The 24,935-nt window shown below is 40.0% G+C and overlaps 1 protein-coding gene across 9 annotated transcripts in view; it reads left to right on the forward strand.

Annotated features, from left to right (window-relative positions):
* Kif16b (kinesin family member 16B) overlaps window positions 1-24,935 on the forward strand; it is a 284,469-nt gene that overhangs the window by 185,943 nt on the left and 73,591 nt on the right. For 4 of the 9 annotated variants that reach the window (XM_090351964.1, XM_090351962.1, XM_090351963.1 and 1 more), the window contains 3 exons: window positions 519-615; window positions 1,204-1,254; window positions 2,553-4,929. In XM_090351964.1, the coding sequence (XP_090208090.1) occupies window positions 519-615; window positions 1,204-1,254; window positions 2,553-4,643 (2,239 nt within the window). In that variant the 3' untranslated portion in view covers window positions 4,644-4,929. Of the gene's footprint in view, window positions 1-518; window positions 616-1,203; window positions 1,255-2,552; window positions 4,930-16,073; window positions 16,197-24,935 lie in introns of those variants that run through there. The other 5 variants (XM_090351966.1, XM_090351967.1, XM_090351969.1 and 2 more) reach the window with 2 other exon arrangements.

A 24,935-nucleotide genomic window follows, 5' to 3' on the forward strand; every position in this document is an offset into this window, starting at 1 on the left:
GAACAATGCAAGATTGTAGCATATTGTTCTATCTGAATAGTAAAGATCTATAGAGAGTATGGCTACTTTTTATTCTTTGTAATCTTGCTAATTGAAGGCTTGAATTGAGAAATAGCCATCCTTTCTTTCATCCTCTTCTATGTGAGAAAATAGTGTTCTGTGTTGTGTGTTAGATCTCAGTTCAGAGTCTTTGAGTCATAGAGACCGATTTTCTCCTTCCTTGCTCATGTTCCCATTTAGAAAATATAGAGATTTGGATGGGATAATTTAATACTCTTTCCACTGTTAATATTCTTTTGTTTGAAGTTGTGTCTCATTTAGAAAAAGCCAGAGTGATCACAGAGCATTAGATAACATAGAAAGAAGAAAATGATTGAAATCCCCAAGATGTTTTTATTATTTAGAATGTGGCTCCTATAGAATGAGACACTCTATTGTGAGGAGTATCATGAAGAACAATGTGGGAGCTTCGTGTGGTTAGAAAGCCTTCAGATTTGTCCCGTTGCCATGGCTTTCAGGATCAGTGCTTACATTGAAGAAGAAGTCCAAAGACGTCTTCAGGACTTGCATCGTGCCCTTGGTGATGCCAACAACTCATCCGCAGATGTGATGAAGGTGAGCTGATTGAGCTAAGTTCTGTTTGGGGGATGAGTCTGGACTTTCTCACTTACAATATTGATCACCAGTTCTATACGTATATTTCTGTAAATTGGATAATTCCATTCTTTTTGATGACTTAATGCCATTGTGTGTATATTCTACATTTTCTTTATCCAATCATCATGGGTACACACAAGTTGATTCTATGACTTTGCCATAGGGAATCATGCTGCTATAATACAAACTGCAGGCACCCAAGAATAGTGTAGCTAGAGACTATGTATTTTTTATTTTTAACTTTTTGTGGTATCTCCATACTAACTTCCACAGTAGAAAACAATTCATTTTAACCTGCAAATTAACAAATAATCCTCACAAAATCTTACTTGTAATAATATCCCTAGACTTTTAAGATTAGGAAGTTTTCCTGTCAGCAGTTTTCCTCCCAGCAGATAAATCAGTGAGGATCATGTTTACCTTGGGAATATAAATTCTACAGAAGAGTTGTCACTTTTGTCCTCATAAATACTTCTAAGCAAACTAGTTTTGCACCTCTCTTTAACGTTATAATTTAATATAGAGGGCTTTTTATTTTCTTTTCAGGATAATGAGAAACTTCACAATGGCACCATTCAACGTAAACTAAAATATGAGGTAGGTAATGATTTTTCAGATTGATAGGGTCGCTTAAATTATGGCATGCTTGTGTGATTAAATTTTCTTAATGTTTAGTTGCATAATTAGAATTTTGAAGTCCCTGTGATATTAATGGCTAATAGGGAAGGCAAGCTATTATATGGACTTAAAATTAAACGGAATCCTGCAGGTTGAAAATGGCTTTGGCTTCATTTGAATGGCATGTAGCTGAGGTGGAGTGGTGCCCAGTTTCTCATTTGTAACAGTATCCTATCCTTGGTCTGCATTTAAAAGGTAGAATTACATAATGAGAATCAGATATGGGGTTTGGAAGTGAAACCGAGTACTTCTCGATGTTTTCAAAACCCTGTTCAGTTTATGAACTGTGAGTTGGCCACATTACAAAGGAAACACTCTTGATTGATCGGCTTATTTCTCTGGTAGATTGTCAAACTGATGTTTATTTGGGCATACATTTTATAGGGCTGTATTTATATGTGCTTCTACTAAGGGGCATGTCTTGTATGGTCCAAAATTAAAACAAAACAAATAAAAAAAGCCACATAGTAGAAATCTTCTCCCTAGTATCCCTGCATTATTAACAGGGAGCAAACAGGAGAATGCTGCATTGTGGGTTTAAGTGAATTAGACCGCAGCCGTCCTTGCTTGCCAGTAATGACATTATCCTCCTCTGGACACCCTGTAGCAAGTAACCGAGGCACAGCAAAGATGTTTTCCTCCATTCCCTTGTGGTCTTCAGTGCTGGGCACACTGGATAATTCAGTAGACCTTCATGGTGATGATTTGTAGATAACAGTGGTAACAGTCTAGCCGGAGGATACCATTAAGAATTACCATGAAAACAAGGACACAAAGAGAGAAGCATGGCCAAATTGGAGTTTTGTACATTTCTTTTGTTTTGCTGGCTGATTTTTCCTTATGTATACACTGATTTATAATTTTGGGTATGTGCTCAAGCAACTAATGTGGCCTCTTAAACATGGGTTCACAAGTGTTGGGATTTAATGTAAAAAAAAAATGAAGTCTTAGACCAAGAAATGGATACTGTGGATCAGTCCTATACAGATCTACTTCTATCAAAATACTCAACCATTGCTAAGATACATAAGATGGAAATTGCCGGGGTATAAATAAACCAGATCACCTATTCTGCAATCATGTCAATCTTGGCTTATGTGTTAAACCTCTGAATTTAATTTGCACAATGCAATCAATGGCTGCAAGAATCACGTGTAAACAATTTGCAGAAAGTGATGGCATGTCTCCATTTGAACTTCTTTTGACATCTTAAACAGAAAAGGCAGTTGCGGCCTTCAGAATATACTGCCTCACAGCTGCCCAGAGATGCTTCCATTGACACTTCCATTGTCATTAGAGAAGAGAGGAGGGAGGTGGATCAGAACAACCCCCAGAACCACCCTGTGACATACAGCATTGCAGGCCCCAAAGCTGCCTCTTGCATCTCACAAGACAGAAGGGATCTGTCCTCAGTTGTTGAGCTGCTACAGGATTGTGGTTACAAACATGGCTATCTTGAGGCCCCTGGCCACTTTGAGCCAAAATATTTTCATATGCTTAACAGAAGCTGCACCAGAGATGCAGATGAGTTCCAGGGTAAGCCAGAAAACATTAGTGAACTGATGAATCATGAAGACGAGCACAGCTTGGGAGTCGAGTCCAGCTGGACACTGCTGCAACACACATCGCAACAACTCTCTATAAATAGTGGAAGCAGGCAGACCAGTCATAGCAGGGTGCTCTGCTTTGTTCTCTCTGAAAGCACTTCTCCAGAGGACAGTACATCCGCCTGCGCTCCACAGAGCCCAGGGGTCCCCACGTTCCATTGGAGGCAACAAGATGAGAAAGAGTTTGCTGCTAAAAAGATGAGCTCCCCAGCCTCACAGATCGATATTGGGGTGGAAGGAAACAATGCACTGGGATATTTTTACCGCAAGTTTTCAGACCTTTATAAAGATACCAGCAGTCACCTTTGGCAGGTAGGCACAAAGGTGATGCACCAAGCCAAGCATATGGGAAGCCTGTGTGACCCGAATGGGCTCACCAATCAGGTGACGACATTTGTGAAAGGACTGCCGTTCCTGAGGCACCTACCACTGGACATGCCGTGGAGGTCACCCGTGGCACCATCTTATCCCAAAGCTCAGGCTGGTAGCAGCAACAGTGAAGAGGCCCGAAACCCAAGGACCCCAGAAATCCCTGGGCCTTTCACAGCGTCTGCCCCTACAGCTGCAGGTTTACCAGACTCCTCACCAAGTTCAGTTATCCATCTAGAATACAAAGATGCTCCGAAGAGCTCTGCCTTTAAGCAGAGCTTTGTCCAGTTCCCAGGCGCCATGCTACCACTTCAGGGGGACTGTGTAGATGAACTCTTCCAGCAGTTGACTGGTTTACTTCCAGAATGTGTGGGCCGCACTCAGGAAGTCAAAGGTATCTACTGGCTCCATGTTGCCAACTGCACGGAACCGGAACCTCAGCCAGCATGCTTGCTTCTCCTGCCCTCAGCTGTATATGCGCTGGTCCTGTCAGGTCCCAGCCCCAGCTCAATGAGCATCTTTCATGCCCTCCCTCTTTCTGCACTACAGGAGATTCAAGTCGGCTTTGGTGGGCAAAGCATTCGGTTGCTGGGCTCTGCAGAGGGTCTCCTTCTGACTGTATTCACTTACAACAAAAAGCTCTGTCAACACCTGTGCTGGAGCCTCCTGTGTGTCCTGCTGTCTGAGGCTGAAGCTGCTGCTTACGCAGCCCACCCCCTACTCCAGCAAGATCTGGTCCAGCTCTCTCTCGACAGGGAGGCAGAAGTCCCCGACTTAGTGTTGGCAAATGGAATTCACTTGTCATCCCAGTTCCAGGCAACCGGGGTTGATATGATTTACTTTCTTCATGGAAATATGGAGGTCAGCATCCCTTCTCTAGCCGAGCTTCGGTTACTGCTCTACACCACGGTCAGAGTCGAGGGCGAGTGTGAAAGCCACTCCCCGTGCCAGTCCCTAGTCCTTCTGAACACACACATCGCGCTGCTGAGGGAGGATCGTGTGTTTTACCCACGAGCTCGGTCTCTAACCACGCTCCCTCCTCAGACACAGTTTGAAGTGATCAGATGCCGTGCTTTAAGTGAGTGTAGGGGTGTGATTGTTCCAGAAGAGAAACACTTACCAACAGTAGAACTTATCTTCTTTGGGAAACTCAGGCTTGCTACAAACTCTGGACAAAGTTCTCCTGCACACATTCAAGACACCCCTAGTGCCTCATTTACTGCCCCCCAGTGTCTTCAGGGTGGCCACAGTGAGTCCCCTGAGGTCTGGAAACTGACTTTCAATTCTCAAGATGAAGCTCTTTGGCTAATCTCACATTTGACAAGACTGTAGGGAGGGAGGAGACTTGTCAAGGTGCAAGAGCATTTTATTTTGAGATCTTTAAAAAGCAGTATAAAAACAATCAAGGGGATATGACTGTCTTGGTGAAGCTAATCGAATTGGACTTGGAAAGCAGTGGATCTCTGAAATTGAAAGTGTAAAGATTTTTAAATACAGTAAAATGAAAAGCACCAGTAGCAGAGAACCGATACAAAGATCTTTATTGCCACCTGTTTCATTTTCTTGGAACTCAAACTTGTAAATTTAGGTCTGCCTTGTTATGTGTCAGTGATTAAAACTTTCTGATGATTTAGCTCTGCATCCATTTATTTTTTTCCATATATTTTTATTGTAATTAATAGAAGGGTTACATTATATTCACCAGATGGAGGGTACATTACTTCACAAACATTGATACCCTTTCTCATTTATAAGGCTGTGGCTTGGAAGCTTGTCTGTTTGCACTACTTGAAAAAAAAAAAAAAATGCCCAGTCTGGCAGTGACTTCCATTGAGAGGCTTCTTGCTAGTGGTGACAGGGACAGCTATGTGGTTGTAACCACACAGTGCTCCATCTAGCTTGCTGTGTGAGCCCCAGCCTCTTCCACATTCGGGGGCTTGAACAGCCAGGCCTGCCCTGCACCACCTCCCTCCTCAGCTAATTACCTGTTCCTTTCTCCTTTCATACTTTCTCACTATTCCCTTTTATCCTGTGTGGTTCACCGTACAACTTCTTCCATATTCTAGTTCTTCCCAAATTTTTTTCTTGTTTCCGTTTCAGTAAGGTTGTTCATCTCAGAGTCTGTTTTCTCATGGCTTTCTTCTACTGTCTTCTCAGATACATAGCCTCCTCAGAAAGCGTTCAGTACTTTTTCCCTCTTACCAAACCCATCACTCATATCTGTTGAACAAAGTGTTCTGCTGGCCTGGGGTGAGCGCACATCATCTGTGTCTGCCTGGGGTGAGTATTCTTTCTCCACAAAGCTCTCTTCAGTAGTCAGCTACCTCCTCCTCTGAGGCTTCAGGCTGCGCCTTTGGGGGAATCTCTCCCTGTCTCCTCTGATCGATCCTTTCCTTGCTGGCTACATTGGTTCAACAATCCTGGGAGCAGCCAGATAGTATATTTTGTACTTACTTTTTCTTTCTTTCTTTCTTTCTTTCTTTCTTTCTTTCTTTCTTTCTTTCTTTCTTTTCTTTTCTTTCTTTCTTTCTTTTCTCTCTCTCTCCCCCTCTTTCTTTCTCTCCTTCCTTCCTTCCTTCCTCCCCTCCCTCCCCTCCCCTCCCCTCCCTCCCTCCCCTCCCCCCTCCCTCCCTCCCCTCCCTCCCTCCCTCCCTCCTGTCTGTCTCTCTCTCTCTCTCTCTCTCTCTCTCTCTCTCTCTCTCTCTCTCTCTCTCTCTCTCTCTCTCTCTCTCTCTCTCTCTTTCTCTCTCTCTCTTTCTTTCCCTCCCTCCCTCCCTCTTTCTTTTCTTTTCTTTTCTTTTCTTTTCTTTTCTTTTCTTTTCTTTCCTGGCTGCTCTGCCATTGTTCTCCTGCCTTTTCAGTGTCTTTCTGAGACTACAAGTCTCAGAAAGGGTGAGGCAGGCCTTTGGTTTCATGCACTCTCCTCCAGTCATCTGAGAGCTTGCTCAACCTGAGATACACAGTAGTGTCTCACAAAACTGAAAGAGTAAAAAACTGGCATTACACCATTCCATTGTTATGCTACAGTCTTTGGATGGTTTACAAGATAAATGTTGTTCCTTCTTCATTTCTATTTCTAATGACAGGGATGGTAACAAAATGTAGCCTGCCTAAAAACTTGACATCTTTTTAGCCAGAAGTACCTCCCTTTCTCCCCCTCTCCCCCTCTCCCTCTCTCCCCTTCTCCCCTTCTTCCCCCTCCCACCCCCTCTCTAATAAAGATAAGCTACTCACCTGATTCTATATTTTCATGGTCCCAGATTATGGGGAAATGAATGGAAAACACAGGAAATGGGGGAATATGTTATTGTCTACAAACTCATGACTGAAAATTTAGTGGCTTTGGACCAGTAGTGACTTTACAGTTTGAGGAAATTAGATTTTCTTGATTTAGAGGGAACATGTGTTCATTACTTCCCAGAGTACCCTTCTTCCATCTACCACACCCAAATGCTTTGAACTCTGTGTCAAATACACTATGACTATTAAAACCAGTCATTTCTCATTATCTTGGTTGATTGTTCATCTGTCATTGAAAGAATTCCTAAAACTTATCATGACAGTAATCAATACTGTTTCTCCAAGTTTTCATATTTTCATTTCTTTCAGCTAATTAATTTCACATTACTTTTTTTGAGTGCTTCTACTGAATGTTTTCTCATATAACCTTGAGAAGGAAAATATAATTACCAATTCACAAGAATAGCTACCAGCAAAGGGCTACTATGATCAGGGAAATAAATACAAGAGTAGTTTAGTTTCATGACTTTAACAGAATGCTAATATTGAACAGATTGGCTTGTCCTCCTAGGTACAAAAGCATAATTCTACCATGTTATAAGTCAAGGTCTGCAGTAGGGTTTTTTTTGTTTTTGTTTTTGTGTTTTGATTAGTCATGGGGCTTGAACTCCCGCCTGGGCACTGTCCCTGAGCTCTTCAGCTCAAGGCTACCACCCTACTCTTAAGCCAAGTCCCACTTCCTGTTTGTAGTTGTTAATTAGAGATAAGAGGCTCATGGACTCTTATCCAAAATCCTGTGCTTGGCTTTGAACATTGATCCTTAGATCTCAGCCTCCTGTGTAGCTAGGATTATAGGCGGGAGCCACCACGCCTGGCTTTCAGTAGCTTTTGTAGATGGAATCTGCAGCATATATGAGTGTCACATAAAATGATAATATTCATTATCAGGTCCTCAGCTTTGCAATCCAAATAAGCCACAGTGAGAATAGGTCCAGATCTCATAACATAGGAGAAACAGCCTATAGCACTCAGATTTTTTGCTTGTTGCTTTTCTCACCTAAGCATTGTACAATGAGATAAAATGTGCTGTGTGGATATGAGAGTTTGATTTCCTATCAGTGAAGTATAGGTATTGAAGTTCTCATAATACCTATAGAAGAAACTGGGGAGGTGCCATGTGCTTTTTTCCACCGTGCCATCAACCATAGCAGTCTCCTGGCTCTCTTCAGGTGTTTCAAGCCTACCATTCTCCTACAGTGGAACAAATAGGAAAGTCTATGTCTTCAACCTAATGTAATATTTCTGTTGTAGTGAGTTTCTGAATCAGGACAGAATAGGTTCTGACATGCTTGATTTTTGTGGAGTTTTGGCATTGTTGTAATAGGCATAAACATTTTCATTGTGGGATTTGCTGCTATATTCTAGACAATGCCTCTTTGAGCACTTTGGAAATAGTGATTTCTGCATTTGATTAAAGTCCATTTTGCTCACAGCTGCATGTTTTAGACTTGTGGTTGTTAGGGCGAATTTATTTAGACTTTGTTGAAAAACATTTCAAAACAGTTTGTCTTCCCAATTTCATTTCTATAAAAAAGAAAATGTGCATGCTTTCCCCTTGGAAGAGAACACATAAGCCTTCTGGAAGTAATCGTGGTAAATTTTATGTATATCTTTTTCCCAAATGCTTTGTATGATAAATAGATTTAAATTGCCTTTACTATGGCTTCTTTGATGGTGAGGATAGTGGAGGTTTTCTTCCTATAGTTACAGTCTTCAGCATGTAGGTTAGGTAACTATTTGTTCCTCAGATACCTTGTCTCTTGTGAAAAATGTTATATTTGTCAGCTATTGCCAAGTAACAGACAATACTTCAAGTTTCAGTTGCATGTAAAACATGAAAACCCTATCTTTTTACAGCTGATTTTAAGCAGCTTTGCTGTAGGCCAGAGGTCATCATTAGCTCAGCGAAGGTTGATCTGCTCCATCTATCTCATTTTTGGGTCTCTGATGAGGGAGCAAAGGGCAGCTTTGGAAGCCTCTAATGCCATCATTATTGATTAACATCCAGTTGGCCAACCACCATCCAACAAAAGCTTAGCCAAGGCTACATATTTGTACTAACACTCACACAGGAACAGGACTAGTCATTTCTTCAACCATAGATGCTTTAAGGGCCCATTAAAAATAAAGCAGATGAAATTTATAGGACTTCTAATGGAAACATTCAGGTTACAGCAGAACATATCTAGCTTAGCCTTACCTTATTCAACTTGCTTCCAGATTCAGCCTCTGCTTGAATATCCTCAAGAATCTGATAATCCCTTTCTACCACTGAAACAGCTGCTCACTAGAAATTGCTCTCATGCCAAACCATTTTCTTTTCCATCTTCCTTGTCGTGATCTCCATTTGCAGAATCTGCCTAGTCAAGGCATGCGCCTTCTATAACAGAAGAGAGCAAGTCTATTCTGAAAACTGTATTCCATCAGCGCACTTCTTTATCTCCTCTGAGCGTTTTCATCCTTATACCCAACACCTTTAAGCCCTTCCCTTGTTCCTTGAATAACAGTTTCTAAACCATCACTATATATTGTGATATGATAGATATATAGTTGACACTGCCTGGTCAAGTTTTATCTATTTCCTTTTGTCTTTTGTTTTTTTTTCTGTTTGTGATAATAGTAAGTATTCACAAGCATTGTGGGGTTGATTCTTACCAAGCTTACAATATCTAGATATTAAAGATTATTTCTTTCTGAATTTGTTGTTACTTGTAATGATTTCCCTGTTCAAGATGTTCTCCAAGTCCACTTAGTGTGTGTGTGTGTGTGTGTGTGTGTGTGTGTGTGTGTGTGTGTGTGTATCTCCTTTGTTCTCTGTGTTTTTAGTCCCTGCAGAAGAAAATCCTGGTTATAATCTTATGTCAATATGATACAGATAACCTTGTATACATAAGGTTAGCTTTAGGAGAAAGTTAAATAGAATGCTCCAAAGAAACCTGAAAAATGGAAATGTCCTCAGACCTTTATTCTTTATTGGCCCATCAAATTCAGCATAGCTGGAACCAAAGCTACATCTTGGTAAGTGAAGAAAGATCATTTCCAGGACTAAAGACATAATAGAACCCAGAAGGGGAAATACCTGATTTTTCCTTCCAGAGAATCCCAAGTTAGAGCCACTTAGAAGCCATTGCCATCTTATAAAGGAGAAATCTGGACCCAGCATGTAGTCTTTTTTAACCATCCATTCATTGATGAGTTGTGTAGAAACAATGACCATTAAATGGAATACTCTCATCTGACTAGAGATCACAAAGTAGATCATGGTATGTTCATAGTTTCAAGTTGAAACACCCTTTTGATAGCCCATATTTCCAAATATTGAAACAATGTCGGTTAACACAGATTTATATAAGGTTTATGTAAGATTTCAGTGAGAATTGGATAAGTCAGCTAAACTCTAGATAGTCTTCAAGATTAACATAGTCTCTCATTTTGGGCATAACGCATGCATATGAGTATGTGCCAATATTAAATAACCCCCCGTTTTTAAATATATTGGTGCTCGTTCTCTGGCTTGAATTCAGGGCCTGGTTTCTGTCTCATAGCTGTTTTGTTCAAGGATGCCTACCCATTGAACTAAAGCTCCACTTTTAGCTTTTTGTTGGTTAACTGGGGATGAAAATGTCATGGACTTTACTGCTCAGGCCGGCTTTCAATTGCAGTTCTTAGATCTCAGTCTTCTGAGTTGCTAAGAAGTACCCTTGTATTTGAAAACATTTCTATTTCCTGATGAGAGTTATCCAGAGTCACTAAAAAAAAAAAAAAAATCATGGTTAACTGCGACTCTTCATGCTGGGCTTTTAAGTCCTTCTTGCAAGAAAAAAATGAAGAAAATGTACTTGTAGTGTGCAGTCACATGAAATATCAAAGTCCAAGGCAATTGTGTTTATTGAGCCTTCAAAAATAGCATGGCATGTACACACGATGGAATTCTATGCTTCCATTAGAAAGAATGACATTACCCCATTCATAAAGAAATTGAACGACCTGGAAAAAGTCATATTAAATGAAGCAAGGCAGACCCAAAGAAACCCAGGCTGCATGTTTTCCCTCATTTATAACTAGAATATGTCTAGGATATTCTAGGAGAGGACCACAGTAGCTCATTGTGGGCATGACCATATAAAATGATGCTCCAAGAAATGGAAACAAAAGGTTTTCTTTTTTAATTGTACTATTTGTAGTTATTTCTTCGTTCTTTTGTCTTTTCCCCTTTGATTTATTCACTAATGTCACTGCTTTTTATTTTTATGTTCTTTGTCTTGGTTTTGAGTTTATTGCATTTGACAAGGGAAAAAGAACCACAGATACAACTAAAGGGTTAACAGCTAAAGGGTTAAACAGTTAAAGGGTTAACTAATTCAACAATGATACTCACTAGGCCCTATGTTAGAAATGAATTTTAAATCTTGAGGGGGAGAAGGAGAGGAAGTTGGAAAAAGTGGGAGAAAAGAAGGGAGAGGATAACATTTTTCAAAAAGAAAAGTACTCATTGCCTGACTTATGTAATTGTAACCCCTCTGTAAGCACCTTTACAATAAAATTTAAATTAAAAAAGAAGAGAAAAGGAAAAAAATAGCATGGTATTAAGACATGGTCCCTTGTGACATAAACAGGCTTCTCCTGGGAGTGGTTATAAACATGTCTTGATGGGGCTGGGAGTTTGGACCAGTGGTAGAGTGATCGCCTAGCATGCACGAAGACCCTGGTTTAATTCCTCAGTACCACATACATAGAAAAATGCCAGAAGTGGTGCTGAGGCTCAAGTGGTAGAGCTCTAGCCTTGAGAAAGTCCAGGGACAGTGCTCAGGCCCTGGAGTGTCAACAACGACAACAACAACAACGACAAAAAAAAAAAAAAAACGTGTCATGGCTAGTTATCTTTTTTATTTGCTCATACATGTTGCTTTTATTTCCTATTTCTTAAGCATGCCTTCTATTTGACTATAACAGATCCATCTCTGCCCAAGGCCCCCACTTTCAAATTGTTGGGGGTACAATAGGTTCTTGGTATGTGACAGGCCTTTGTGTGGTGTGTGTGATTGAAAAAGAAAGGAATTAGAAGATGTCCTATGCTAGAAACAGGAATTTGTAGCCTGGTTAAATCTGGAAATTTGGGGTTTGCCTATATTTTAGAAGCAAAGCGTGGTTATGGGTTGTTGGAGATTGAATAGTGGTTCTTAGGTCTGACCTTCTCATAGTCAGAGCTTGATCTGATTTAACCATCTGGTATGTAATTAGTGTTCAAGGGAAATGTTGATAATTCCCTATGGAAGTGAACTATTCCATGCCTTCTGCAGCACTGACAATGATCTGAGTAGATGTTAATGCTGCTTTCTGTTCATTTCCTCAATTTGTCCTCTTTGAAGGAGGTAGCATGAGTAGAAAGGGAAGATTCGAATCTGATTATTTAGGGTTTTATATGTTCCTTTTGTCTGAGGATCTGACTACAATGTTTCTTCCACAGTATTTGTTAACACAGGACATTCTTTCATTAAGAGCTATCAGAAAAATATTTCTCTGTATTTAACTTGTAAAGGTGATATCTTAAAAATTATTATCTTTAGGTGATTGTACAGCTGTGTTTAATTCAACATGTCAGCCTATGAGTACAGTGCCTCTCTATCAGAGTTACCCTTTCCTTGTTCTCCCCATTCCTCCCCACTTTGCTAATGTGCAGGCATGTAAGAAGTTAGTAATCATATGCTTTTTTCTTGCTGTTGCACTATTTCTTCTCAATGGTATATTTCTCCAAAGACATGGAAAATTACATGTAATGTTTAGGTAATCCCTTACATCAGATCAGCTTTTGAAAGGTGCTTTCAAACACAGACCCTTAGTGTTTCTTCCCTTTCTGCCATGCTGTGTTACCATCTTCCCTTTCAGAAACTGAGACCTTTCTTTGGCACATGCAGGAAAACTGGCTGATCCTAAGTTAAATAATGTCAGGGATATTTAAAAGTGCCCATATACAATGGGGTATAATGTTACAGTACACATTTACATGTCTTGTATAAAGCTCAAGCTGTTCAAAATACAACCCCTTTCAAATCAAGAATGAATTTAGGAAACATTTATTTCAGTTTTCCTCTCTGCCCTAGATAAACATAGCTGCAGAGAATGTGAGGAACCTTTCACACTGTATCCTAAGAATTCTACATTTCTTGTGAAACTGATTTTATAAAGTAATTGAATGAACTTGCAGCATAGCATTGATTTAGTAGAAGCTCATACTTTTTTTATTTTTCTCTCTATATTATCCTTTTTCTCAAATTGCTTCCATATCCCTGCCTTATATTGTACTTACTCATTTCGGTAGTGGTATGTTGCTGTATGCTGTTTGTCATAGTATCTAATTCATGTGAAATCAATAAGATTTAAATAAACCATAGCCAAAGATGATAGCAAGGCCATGTGCCAGTATTTCTTGTCTGTAGCATGATGAGTAATGAAGGGAAGAATATCTCCTCAATAAAGGTCTCATCCTGATTGAGGCAATTGGCTCTCGTATCAGGTCGAGACCATTTATCAAGTCCCACATAGAAGGCAGATGTGTAAAGCACTGTCCTAAGCTGATGTGAGCTAGGTAGACAATCTAAAATCCAGGAACTCCCAGAAACTCACATGCCTCAAGAAGGTGTCAAAAGCAGGGTTTTGTATTGTTTAGTGTTTGATAGTTTTCTTTGGCGTTTCTTGTTTGTTTGTAAAATGTATGGTCCTGAGCCTCCAGTTGCTGTCTTTTCATTAGGGATTGACTTCATAATTGTAATTCTTAGAAATATGGCCATTGGCACTTTCCGTAAATTCTCACAATCTGCAATCCTAATTACTCTGGAGGCCGAGATCTGAGGATTGCAGTTCAAAGCCAGCCTGGAAGGAATGTTAATGAAATTCTTTTATTTCTAGCTGGAAATGGAGAGGTTCAATGGTAGATTGCTAGCCTTCAGTGATAAGGCCAAGGAACAGCACCTCAGCCCTGGGTACTGAGAGACAACAACGGGGGGAGGGATAGGAAGAGATATTCCATGCTTCACAAATTTAATACATTTTGGAAATGGACAATAAATTGAAGTCAAAACTCCTCTTCAGGAATTTCCACATTGAATGTTGACACTGGGAACAGCTCATTAGGTGTGTCATTGTGATAAACAGTGCTTCTCATTGAGTGTGACCAGCCACTGCGGAAAAAATTAAGATGCTTTAAAATGCTTTGGAAGCTTCACATCATGTCAAAATATCCACACTGTCATCTGGATTGAAAACACCAGTTGGAAGTGAACTATTCTCCGTGCAGCAGCCAGATGCCCAAGCTTTAACCCAGGCAGCTGGGTGTGGCCTTTTTAGCACCTGCTGAGAAGGAAAGGGCTGATGGCCTACTGATAGTTGTAGTCAAAGATGTAAATTTCATTGCAAGTGGCCTACTTCTTTTTAAACCATGTCTTCTAATTTTAAATATCATGTTCTTCCTATGAGAAAATACATTTTCCCCATTTACTTAAAACTATTTATAAATGTATGTATTTTTCTTTATTACCTGTAAGTACTTGTATGAAGGATTTGCCATGGAACAAAGCAGTATATGAATCCAATGTATCTTTTTTTTTTTTTTTATCGGTCATTAGACTTGAACTCTGGGCTTGGGCATTGTCCCTGAGCTCCTCAGCTCAAGGCTATCATCCTACCCCTTGAGCCACAGTGCCACCTCCAGTTTTCTGGTGATTAATTGGAGACAAGAATCTCATGGGCTTTATAGTGCTGGGCTGGCTTTGAACCACGATCCTCAGATCTCAGCCTCCTGAGAAGCTAGGATTATAGGTGTGAGCCACCACATCCAGCTTTCCCTTACTTGTCTTAATTGTGTAAGCTATAACATTGAATTCTTGACTATATCCTACCCTCCCTGCCCCCACATGCTCCATTTTTTTACCCAGTAGTTAAAATTGGAGAGCAGACTAGATTTGAGAGAAATTGGAAAATGTTACCTATTTCATATATATGTATATATGAATGCATGTATATGTATATTATATATGCATATACACTCTTTTTGTAGGGAAGGTGACAGGAAAGAAGTTTATTAGAAAATGAATACACTTTGAATAGACTGAAAGCAAATCATCTCAAGTGAAAATAGTAAAGTCTCCTCCTTAATTTCGATTTATCTTTGAATTGTTTGTTCGCTCAATGTATCTCAACTGGATGAAATCACTTTAGAATTTCATAATAGTACAAGAATGTAGCGGGAACATATATGGGCTCTAGCAACCATGAGTTCAAATCCTGGGTCAACTGGGATTTGCTGTCTGCTGTCCTTGGACTCTTATGTGAGAAATAGAATTAAGAATCATTTTTAGGGCTGAGAGGTTGGCCTAGTGGTAGAGTGCTTGCCTCGCATGCACAAAAACCTGGGTTCAATTCCTCAGTACCACATACATAGAAAAAAAGCCGGAAGTGGTGCTGAGGCTCAAGTGGTAGAGCTCTAGCCTTGAGAAAGCCCAAGGACAGTGCTCAAACCCTGAGCTCAAGTCCAGGACTGGCAGAAAAAAAAAATCATTTTTACCTCATGGGGGTGAGGCAGGGATCTTGAGGAATAATTGAGCCAATGCATGTAAACTGTTTCACGTAGTTATGGTGCATAATGACTATTCAGTATATGCTAAGTATAATTCTAATTGATTTATTACTCCATCTACTACAAAAACATACTTACATTTTCTTAAGCCCTAGGTTAATGTAAATAAGGAGTTTTTAGGTATTTCTGTTTACACTCAAAGAACTTACAGTGAAATTTTATTTTTTCTTGAAATTTTATTTTATAGTGCCTCTATCTTGGACACCTCCTTTGCCTTCCCAGTGTGTAGACAGACTATAAGTATTTGTCAGAGCCAAGTCAATTATTAATCAAATACAGCCTAAAGAAAATACTTGGGAAATGTCTTCTGCCTTTTTTATAGCTCTTTCCACACTACAATGGCTTGTAAAAATGGCTAACAGTAAGTGATGGCATAAATTTGACGAAAACCTTAAGCCATACGTATACACAGTAGTCTGATACTCTGTGGTAGGGAAAAACAAGTTTGTCAAATGACCAAGAATATTTTTAGAAAGAATTTTTTAGAAAGAAATTTAATTTATACTGACATTTTTTTAAAGTCAGAGTATATAACTTATTCCTGTTTTCACTTGTCTCTATAAATTGGAAGAAACTACAAAACCAAATATTTTGAAGTGCTTTTGCCCTAACTTCTTAGAGTGATATACCTTTAAAAAAAAGTCTTTCATTAAGAGAAGTTTCACATTTCTCTTTCAAAGGAAACTATCACTTTTCTAAATAAACTCTACTGGTTCAATACTCTTTTTTTCTACTTGAAATACATTGTCTTCCTCCTGTCCAAGTAGGGTATTTGCAGGAGAGTGATCTTCCTTTCTTTTTGTTCTCCTTATCTGATGTGCCTTTGATAGCGGATGGTTTCTCGATCTTTGGGAGCAAATCCAGATGACCTGAAGGACCCAATTAAGATTAGTATTCCACGCTATGTGCTGTGTGGACAAGGAAAGGACGAGCACTTCGAGTTTGAGGTCAAGGTAAGTGTCCTTTCCTTCCTTCCTTCCTTTCTTTCTTTCTTTCTTTCTTTCTTTCTTTCTTTCTTTCTTTCTTTCTTTCTTTCTTTCTTTCTTTCTTTCTTTCTTTTTTTGTGGAAGAATGGAGGTAGTTGTCCTTTCTGTAAAAGGACATACCGCTACAAGAGAATGTCCTGTTTTATAAGATGTTGGTCACACTCTTCTTTAAACCTTCGTGTGGAAGACTAGACTGCAGTACATGACAGGAGGTGATCCTTAGAAGGTAGTAGCAGCTGGGGAGGCAGGTAGGAAGAAACTTCCTGTCTCCCCCATGAAGTAGGCTGGCCAGCCACCCTGAAGTACCCAGGACATGGCTGCTTTCAGCATATATGCATTTCTAGAATTTATGCATCTTCAGAGATAAGTTGGCCCCAACTCCTGGGCTTAGGCTCACTTTTTTTAAACCTATAAATATTGGAATAATAGAATTTATAATAGAGATTTCAGTGCATGTAAAGTGCTGTGTCTAGTGGCTAGTACGTGGTAACCCAATAAGAATGACTATCACTATTATTGATGCTGTTTTCATTGTTGTTGTCTCTGTTATTTGTTAGAAAGGTTTTCCAATCTGAGTGAGGTATTAGTTAATTTATACAACTTTTCAAGAAGAAATGTACCTGTTTCCTTACATCATACTTTCCAAAACAATGATTTCATCTTATGTCTTGTTTATTTCCATTGACTCATCACGTCTTGTTAAAGGTTTGCTGGCTGCCATCTCCTCTTTGGTGAATTAACAATAAATCATACTTGTTTGTTTTCAAGTCTAGGCAAGGGTATTAATTTAATGAATTTCCGCTAGAGTCACTAGTTTTTAGATATGTAAAAATACCCTTATGGGTAGTTTCATTCAGATAAATACAAGTTTAAGAATCTGGATGCTGAGTTCTGTAGACTTGATTTCTGTCACAGCTTGCAAAACATTTTCAGCTTCTTTGAGCCTCAGTTTCCTCATTTGTAAAAATGAGAGAAAAGAATACTAGCAGTCTCCAAATGTTTTCTTGCCTGAGAAGCCCCTTTGTCCAGAAAGTATCTGATGAAGGGCCTTGTGACAAGCCAACAAGTCTGGTGCTTCTCAGGATGGAGGGACAGGAAGCAGGGAGCCTGAACTAGCCCCTGATGCAGCTCATGGCAGTCCCTGGCCACTCCATGCTTTTCTTCAGCCTTTAGAAGAACTTGTTTCAAAAATTTTGAATTTGTTTTTAAGCAGATTTTTCTATTTCTACATATACAGAGTTTAAAGAAAACTAAGCAGAAATATTTGCATATTTGAGATTTTCATTAGAGGCATGATACCTATATCATGATGATATTTTTAAACTTCAATTGTATTTAAATTAAAATGATAGCACCATTAAATGTTGCTTCCTTACTTCTAATTGCTCTCTAACCTAATAATAAGATGCCTAATTACTGCTCCATTCCTTTTCATTTGTTTGCATCTATCCTCTACTGTGTGTGTGTCTGTAGAGTTCATGTTCGCATGTGTACATTGTTACATATAAATATATAAGTAATCTTTGAGGGTTTTGTATTTCCATATTATGGGATCAAGAATGGCTTTTTTCAGTAGTTCAGAATTATAATTCTACCAAGCATAGCATTCACAAAAGTGAAAACATTCAGTGATTGTAGTTGTTACATGGAAGTAACTTTCCTTCAACATATGAATGTATTAATGAAATAGAAGGCATAAATTAACTTCATATGTAAACCTTGAGTAAAGAAGATGATATGCAACTTTTTAAAAAACGGAATTGGTTTACATAGAATTGCAAGCAAATAGTTGCCTGTTGGTGTACAGATACGGTCAGGGTTATGAAAATGCCACTGCCAAAGCAAGCTTATAGAAGCCAATTACAGAAAACTGTATGGGCCTTTCAACGTTAGACTCTTGCTTCCTAATACACAAAATCCAACTGCAGAATTCTGCTTTCTTTGAACCTACCTGAAAGCCTTTCTGAAAGCCGACCTGAAAGCCTGTCATTATTCTGCCTCCTTTTGTACTTACCTTGCTTCTGTGCAGTATCCATTAGCATCAGGAAAGGTGTTAGCATTCGCCTGGCTGAATCCCTGGTTCTCCCAGTAGGGAGAGGCTCATAATGTCTTCACAGGCAAGTGAGTAGGATCTCTACTCTCCTTGGGGTGTCCCGTCAGAACTGTCAGGGTATAGTACTGAAAGCACATCATGTGATTGCACTGCACAAGCAGGAGAGCTCCAGGCAAAGGAGCTCTAGGAGTTCTAGGTCCACCAGTGTCCAGTCTTGTCTCTCATATGTGAAATGGGGCTAATAAAGTCTAGCTGATGGTGGTATACGGTATTACTGATGTGAACTGCCTGGAGCACTGCCTGCCAATAGTAACGCTGGGAGAAAAGCAAAGTATTCATTAGGAAATTTAATAAAAGGAGTAAGAAACAAGCCCTCTCAATGATTTTTGATGTGTAGTTATGTGTTTATAACTTTGGGGATTTTTTTTTCTTTTTGGTAGTTCCCTCTTCACACATAGAATTTTGCTGTTTGGTCTCATTTAGCTTTTTAAATCTACTTTGTGGAGTGGTGGTTTAAAACTTGTGTGGAATGTACACCTTGTACTGGTTTGTATCACACATCTTGGAGCCTGGCCCATCAAATTTAGTATCCTCTAGAACTGCAGAGGTTTTCCTGACTTTTTTTTCAGGGACCTCTTGCATGTGGCTGCCAGGCAAGAACTGATGTGCTAGAACAGGTGTACTGTATCTCTTCTAACTGCCACAGACGTGGCATCATGCCACACTTACCTTTTGGGTCTGGCTGTTCTACCTGACATGTTTTAGAGCTCCAGCCATGAAGTTGATAAAAATCATCATTTGCTGTTTATTGTTGGATAACATCCCACTATGTGGATAAATAACTACTTATCCATTTCTCTTGCGTTGGCTTTTGTTTAAATGCTCTTTTCTGATAAAATACAAAGCTGTTCTCTTCATGTGGCCCCCATCCTTTAGTGATCCTGGAAAGACACAGTTTCTTGGAATCCCTGGGTCCTGGTGTCAGTTTCCATGTTCTTGAAGTTATTCCTTTCAGAGATATCTAGTAGGACCTCTTTTGGGGACTGTGTCCTCATATTTTTAGAGAAGCATCTCTAAGTACCAGAAAGCAGGTACCAGAAAGCAGGCTAGAGGCTGACAGTAGGGCAGACTCTCATTTCTCTGAGCAGAATACATTTTGGAGCAGAAGATTGTTGATAGGTCAGGAGCATGTGTCTGCAAAATACATGTTCATCCTAAAATGCAGCTGCCACATGAACTAGCAATTTTGTTAAAGCTCCCTCTTCAAAGCTGAAAGGACTTTCAGTGATTGATACATGGAATCTATTACTCTGAATTAGGCTTGCCATTTCTAGTTAGCTAGGACCAGGGTGGGTACAATTTAATTCTTAAATCACATTTCAGCATGATACAAAACACAAGCCTGGAAAATCTGTGGTTAAGGCTCACAGAGATTGTCATACTCATTTGTCTTAGATATGTGACATTATTATAAATTCTTCAGATTTTAATTTACATGCCAATATCATACCACCAAGAATTATGCCAATGCTGGCATACTTTTTTAAAATATAGCTTGTTGCTTGAGAGTTTATGGTTACATAAAAAGCAAACCATTATGTTGCCGCTGCCCTCCCTTGAATGGTGACACATGCATCAGGTCTCTTCCCTCCCCCAGGCCTCCGTTATCACCCAGTGTGCTGTGTTCATAGCCATGTCACTGCCCAAGTCATCTTTCTGGTCAATGTTATGTTTATCACTGGTCTTTTCTGGAGATATATACTGCCTGAGCCCTCACCATTCCTGTTTAGTACTTAATCTCCTCCTCCCCATAACACATTCCACTGTGCCCACACAGTGCCTGACCAGAAATGCTGACACTGTAGTATGACACATCCAAGGCCGGTATTCTACACTGAGCATGGCCTGTCCAGAGCTTTAGGGATGATGATGTGACTCCAGGCCCTTTGCAAATAAACCCCCTATACGCTCCTTGAACTCTGTACATACTCGTGGATGCCCACTAGCTGCTCCTAATGTGACTGCATGCTCTTAATCATGCAAGAAACATGTGGCTAAATGGGAATATATTATTAATGTTAGTCTCTCTGATCTATCTTCCTCCTGCCTCGTCTCCTATCTTTTCGATTCTGTCTCCTCCACGTGCCTTGGGGCTAATATCCATAGGCGAGTTTTGTCCTGCTCTTGTTCACAGAGAAATGCCTCTCAAGGCTCGCTATTCATCCTCAGCATCTTAAGATGGGTGCCTGATCATTCTCCAGCCCCTTGCTTGAGGCCATTCTCATTCTAGTCTCATCTGTTCTAAGGAGACTCCAGCATCCTGGTTCCAAGCCCCCTCTTGCTGTTCAGTGATGCTTGTGCCCCACTTTTTCTCACATGGTTATGGGCCAACCCTTTCGGACAGTGTTGCTTTATTCTACTTGGAGTTGCAAAGTTGCACGTACCAACACACCTTACTTCAAGCACACAATGTCCAAACCAAAACCTTTCATACTTCTAATTTTCTTGCTAAGGATGCCATAGTCACAAGCTACTTCTCTTACCCCTAAATGCTGTCTCATTTTGTTATATCTCCCAATTGGTAGCCTGAGAAAGGAAAGAGAAGCTGTGGTAACATGAGTGACCTTTACCCAGAGAAAATATGACATTGAGGAAGTCTTCAAGCATGCATCCATAGACCACTGGGAGACAATTTCCAAAGATCCCCAGACAGTGCTACTCCTTCGTTTTATTCTTGTTGGCTTTCACTATGTAAACCTTCCTTCTCATACCTCATTTTAGTCTACTCACCCCAGAACCAGGAGATGCTTACTTCTAAGAGGTCTACTAGACTCTTCCCAAACAGAAGTGACTCAAAGGGAGATAAATTGCCAAACTTCCAGGTGAGAGTTAGAATCTTCCTTTTACTATGGAGGAAACATATCCCAAAAGCCAAAGGGCCTGACACAATTATGGGTCAATATCCACTTGAGGCAGCAGATGGAGATTGTGGTAGAAAGAAGATATGTCTCATTCTGTCTGAACAGATCATTTTTATTTAAGTTGTCAGCATTTAAATGGTAAGGATTTGACATAGAAATCCAGACCTGCTCAGGTCAGTGAAAGGTCAGTAAACACAAGAATCAAGGCCACCATGCCTATGAAAACACCAACCCATCTTGAGGATGACTGTGCTGCTCATCCTGCCCTGGACATCAGGATATCTTGCCATGGAGGACTTGTGCTAATGTGATACCCTCCAAGGACAGAGGCAAGGGAGAAGGATGGATTGTTTACCTGGCCCCTGTTCACACCATGTTTGTCTGTCCACTCCCCTGTTGCTTTTCTCATTGTACAGAGACCAGAGTAGAGCAAGGGACCATGACCATGGGAGGTGAAGGGTACCTAAAGCCAATGAACACTCATCCCAAGGGGAAGCAGGCATATATATACACCTGGCCAGTCATGTGCTGGGGACAGTCGTGGGTTTTACCTAAACTTCTTCAGTAGGACATTTACAGGAAAGGACAAGATCAGCCTGGGTGTCACCAAAGGTGGCCAATTCAGGGATGGCATAGCTGTTATCCCAGAAGAGATATGGTCCTTCCTCCCTTTCTACCTATACATAGCATTCTTATCTGTTCCATAGCATTTACACACACACACACACACACACACACACACACACACACACACACACACACACACAGGGTCCATGTTTAGCGCATTGTGAATTTTTTTATATCTCCTGGGCTGCCTGCATTCGTCATTTTCTTGACACATCCTGAGATCTACCTGTATCTCCTGAGTTTTTGCTTGTTTAGTAACTGTATTTGACATTTCTTATGAGCTTCGTCTATCCTTTAAAGCACAATTTAAGATTCTGAAATAACGTGGTAGACTCACGATGTCCTCTGTTAGCTTATGCCTCGAGGTTCTATGAATTTTTCTTGAAGGATGCCTGTGTGAGTGAGCTTGCAGTCCCTAATGGAAGGAAGGAAGCTACTATCTGTCAAGCGCTTCAGCATCTCAGGCATTTTGCTGGAGATTTCCTCAAATAGGAAACATTTTTTTGCAATAGAAGTATTTATATTTTATGAGTTAGATAGTAAGTGGACCCAAGTCCTGAACATCTCCTCTTTTCATGTGCCCTCCAAATACCACTACCTTCTTTACTTTGTTGATGTTGAGGCCCTATTTTAGTACTGCTCTACAAGGATTAACCATTGCTACATCTCTGCCTCTTTTCAAGGTTAGCTGTTACTTTTATATATTTTTAACTCTGTGTGTGTGTGTGTGTGTGTGTGAGAGAGAGAGAGAGAGAGAGAGAGAGAGAGAGAGAGAGAGAGAGAGAGGGAGAAAGAGAGACAGAGAAAGACAGAGAGAGACAGAGAGAGAGATTGGGGATTGAACTCAGCATCTCACATATGTTAGATAAGCCATCTACTACTTGAATCATACCCTGGTCCTTTTCTTGAATTTTGGTAAGTCATAGGTACTTCGTTAAGTAAACATGGAGAATATGGTGGTGGGTAGAAGTGTCTAGAATCCTGAAGAGGAGATGGCCAGGGAATATACCATTTGAGAGTAGCAGTAGCACATTTACAATCAGAGAAATTTCTCAGAAATCAGAGCCATCCAATCTATTAGATGAACTACACACACATACATCTTTTAGGAATACTTACTTCTGACTTGATAGAGTATAAGTGTTCTGAAAAAGTAGTGTGTTGGCAACTGAATGTGTGCTTATTAGTAACTTGATAGATTATGTTCCTGTGTGTGTATTAGCAGAACTGAGACAAATGGAGTGTTTCTCCTACTACAGCCCCTCCAGATTGGAATATTCCCATTTGTTGCTGTCTTTAAGCTTAAATAGCAAGTGAAGGAAATTATGTTAGAGCTTGAAGTACCATATTTTATTTTGACTTTTTTTTATTAAGCAGCCCTCTCATCTCTTTATGAGTTTTGTCTTGTACTGAAAAATTGGAGGAGGGGGAGGTAATCCATTTTTTCCCTCAGTTTTTACAAAAATACAAGCAAATTTTTGTTTTTTTGGGGGGGGGAGGATGGTTGTAGGGCTTGAATTGAACTCTGATCCTGGGTGCTGTCTCTCTGAGCTCTTTAGCTCAAGGCTAGCACTCTATCACTTAAGCCATAGTACCACTTCAGTTTTCTGGAGGTTAATTGGAGATAAGAGTCTCACAGGCAATGCATGCCTTCTCTCATATGTGGAAGGTAGAACTAATTTATAAATTGTCAAGAAAACACGCATGGGGTTGTATACAAGTGCACACAGATATTTGGCTGAAATATAGTATTTGCAGTATTTTATTTTAGAAAAACAGTCTGCCAAAATGAAAACTAGGGAGCTGATACTTGAAAGGTGTATTGGGGAGATCAAGAGGAAGGGGATGGATGGATGGAGAGGAGGGAGCGAGAATGCATAATATTCTGTGCACATCCCATGAAATTAAGAACATTGAGGAGAGGGGTTAGGTTACGAGGGGTGGAAAAGAATGATAGAAAAGGTAACATTGATCAAGATCATTGTACTTAAAAACTGATTTGTTGAATGATACCTCCTTTGTACAGCCACTTCAAGGTAATGCAAATATAACTTCTTAAAGAAACTATTGAAGACCTACCTGCAAAATAAGTCAGAAAGAGGTAGGCTATGGGCGTGACTCAAGAGGCCTAGAATTCATATCCTAGTATCTCCAAAACTAAAAATGAAGTAAATGATTTTAATGCCTTTTTTAATGGTTGCTTCCCAGTGAATCTCAGCTTTCAGTATTGCACCATTTAATAAAAAAAATTTTCCCCCAAATGAATGGGTTTTTGCTTAGTTTGTGACAGCACTGGTGCTTAAACTGAGGGCCTGTTCATTGTCTCTTACCTTTTCAAAGCTCAAGACTAGTGTTCTACCACTTGAGCCAGGGCCCTACTTCCTGTCCATTCCTTGTTTACACATGTAATGTCCAGGTTGGGAATAACTACTTCTGAGTGCCCAAACACTGATAACTTGCTTTGCATTTCTCAGAGTTCATCTACAGGGAGGGTTAAGCATCATGAATCTGTGCCAAAGTGAAGAAATGGAGGTCTGAAGGAATTTAGTAATAGCTTAGCTAGTAACCTTACTTTTGACTAAACTCAAGTCAGGGTTTGTGACTGTGCTAATCCAGAGCCTTTGATTTTCTGTTCTGCAGTGGTGGTCATAGTCCGTGTTCCTTGTTCTGTTATCAATATGATTCAACTGTTGCCCCTTACTAAGTCAAGAAGACTCAGCCCACTTGCCTGGCTTTTATTTCAAACTTGCTGCCCATAGGACAATACCACTCAGAACATGAGTTTTCCAGATTAATAGAGAATCTACCTTTTAAAGAAAATTGGACTACATTTCTGTTTCTTTCTGTGTCATTTGGTAACCTCTCACATGTCTATTCTTATCCCCAAGTTCTTTATCAGTGTTTCTTTTTTCATATGTGTCAGTCATGGGGCTTGAACTCTGAGCCTGGGCCCTGTCCCTGAGCTCTTCAGCTCAAGGCTACCTCCCTATCCCTTGAGCCACAGCACCATTTCCAGTTTTCTAGTGGTTAATTGGAGATAAGAGTCTCACAGTCTTTAGTGAGTAATTACTAATTATTAATTTTGCTAAATACTGCTAAGCAACA

The sequence above is a fragment of the Megascapheus bottae genome, chromosome 18 (genome assembly GCF_031878675.1).
Source record: "Megascapheus bottae isolate mThoBot1 chromosome 18, mThoBot2.hap1, whole genome shotgun sequence".
NCBI lineage: Eukaryota > Metazoa > Chordata > Mammalia > Rodentia > Geomyidae > Megascapheus > Megascapheus bottae.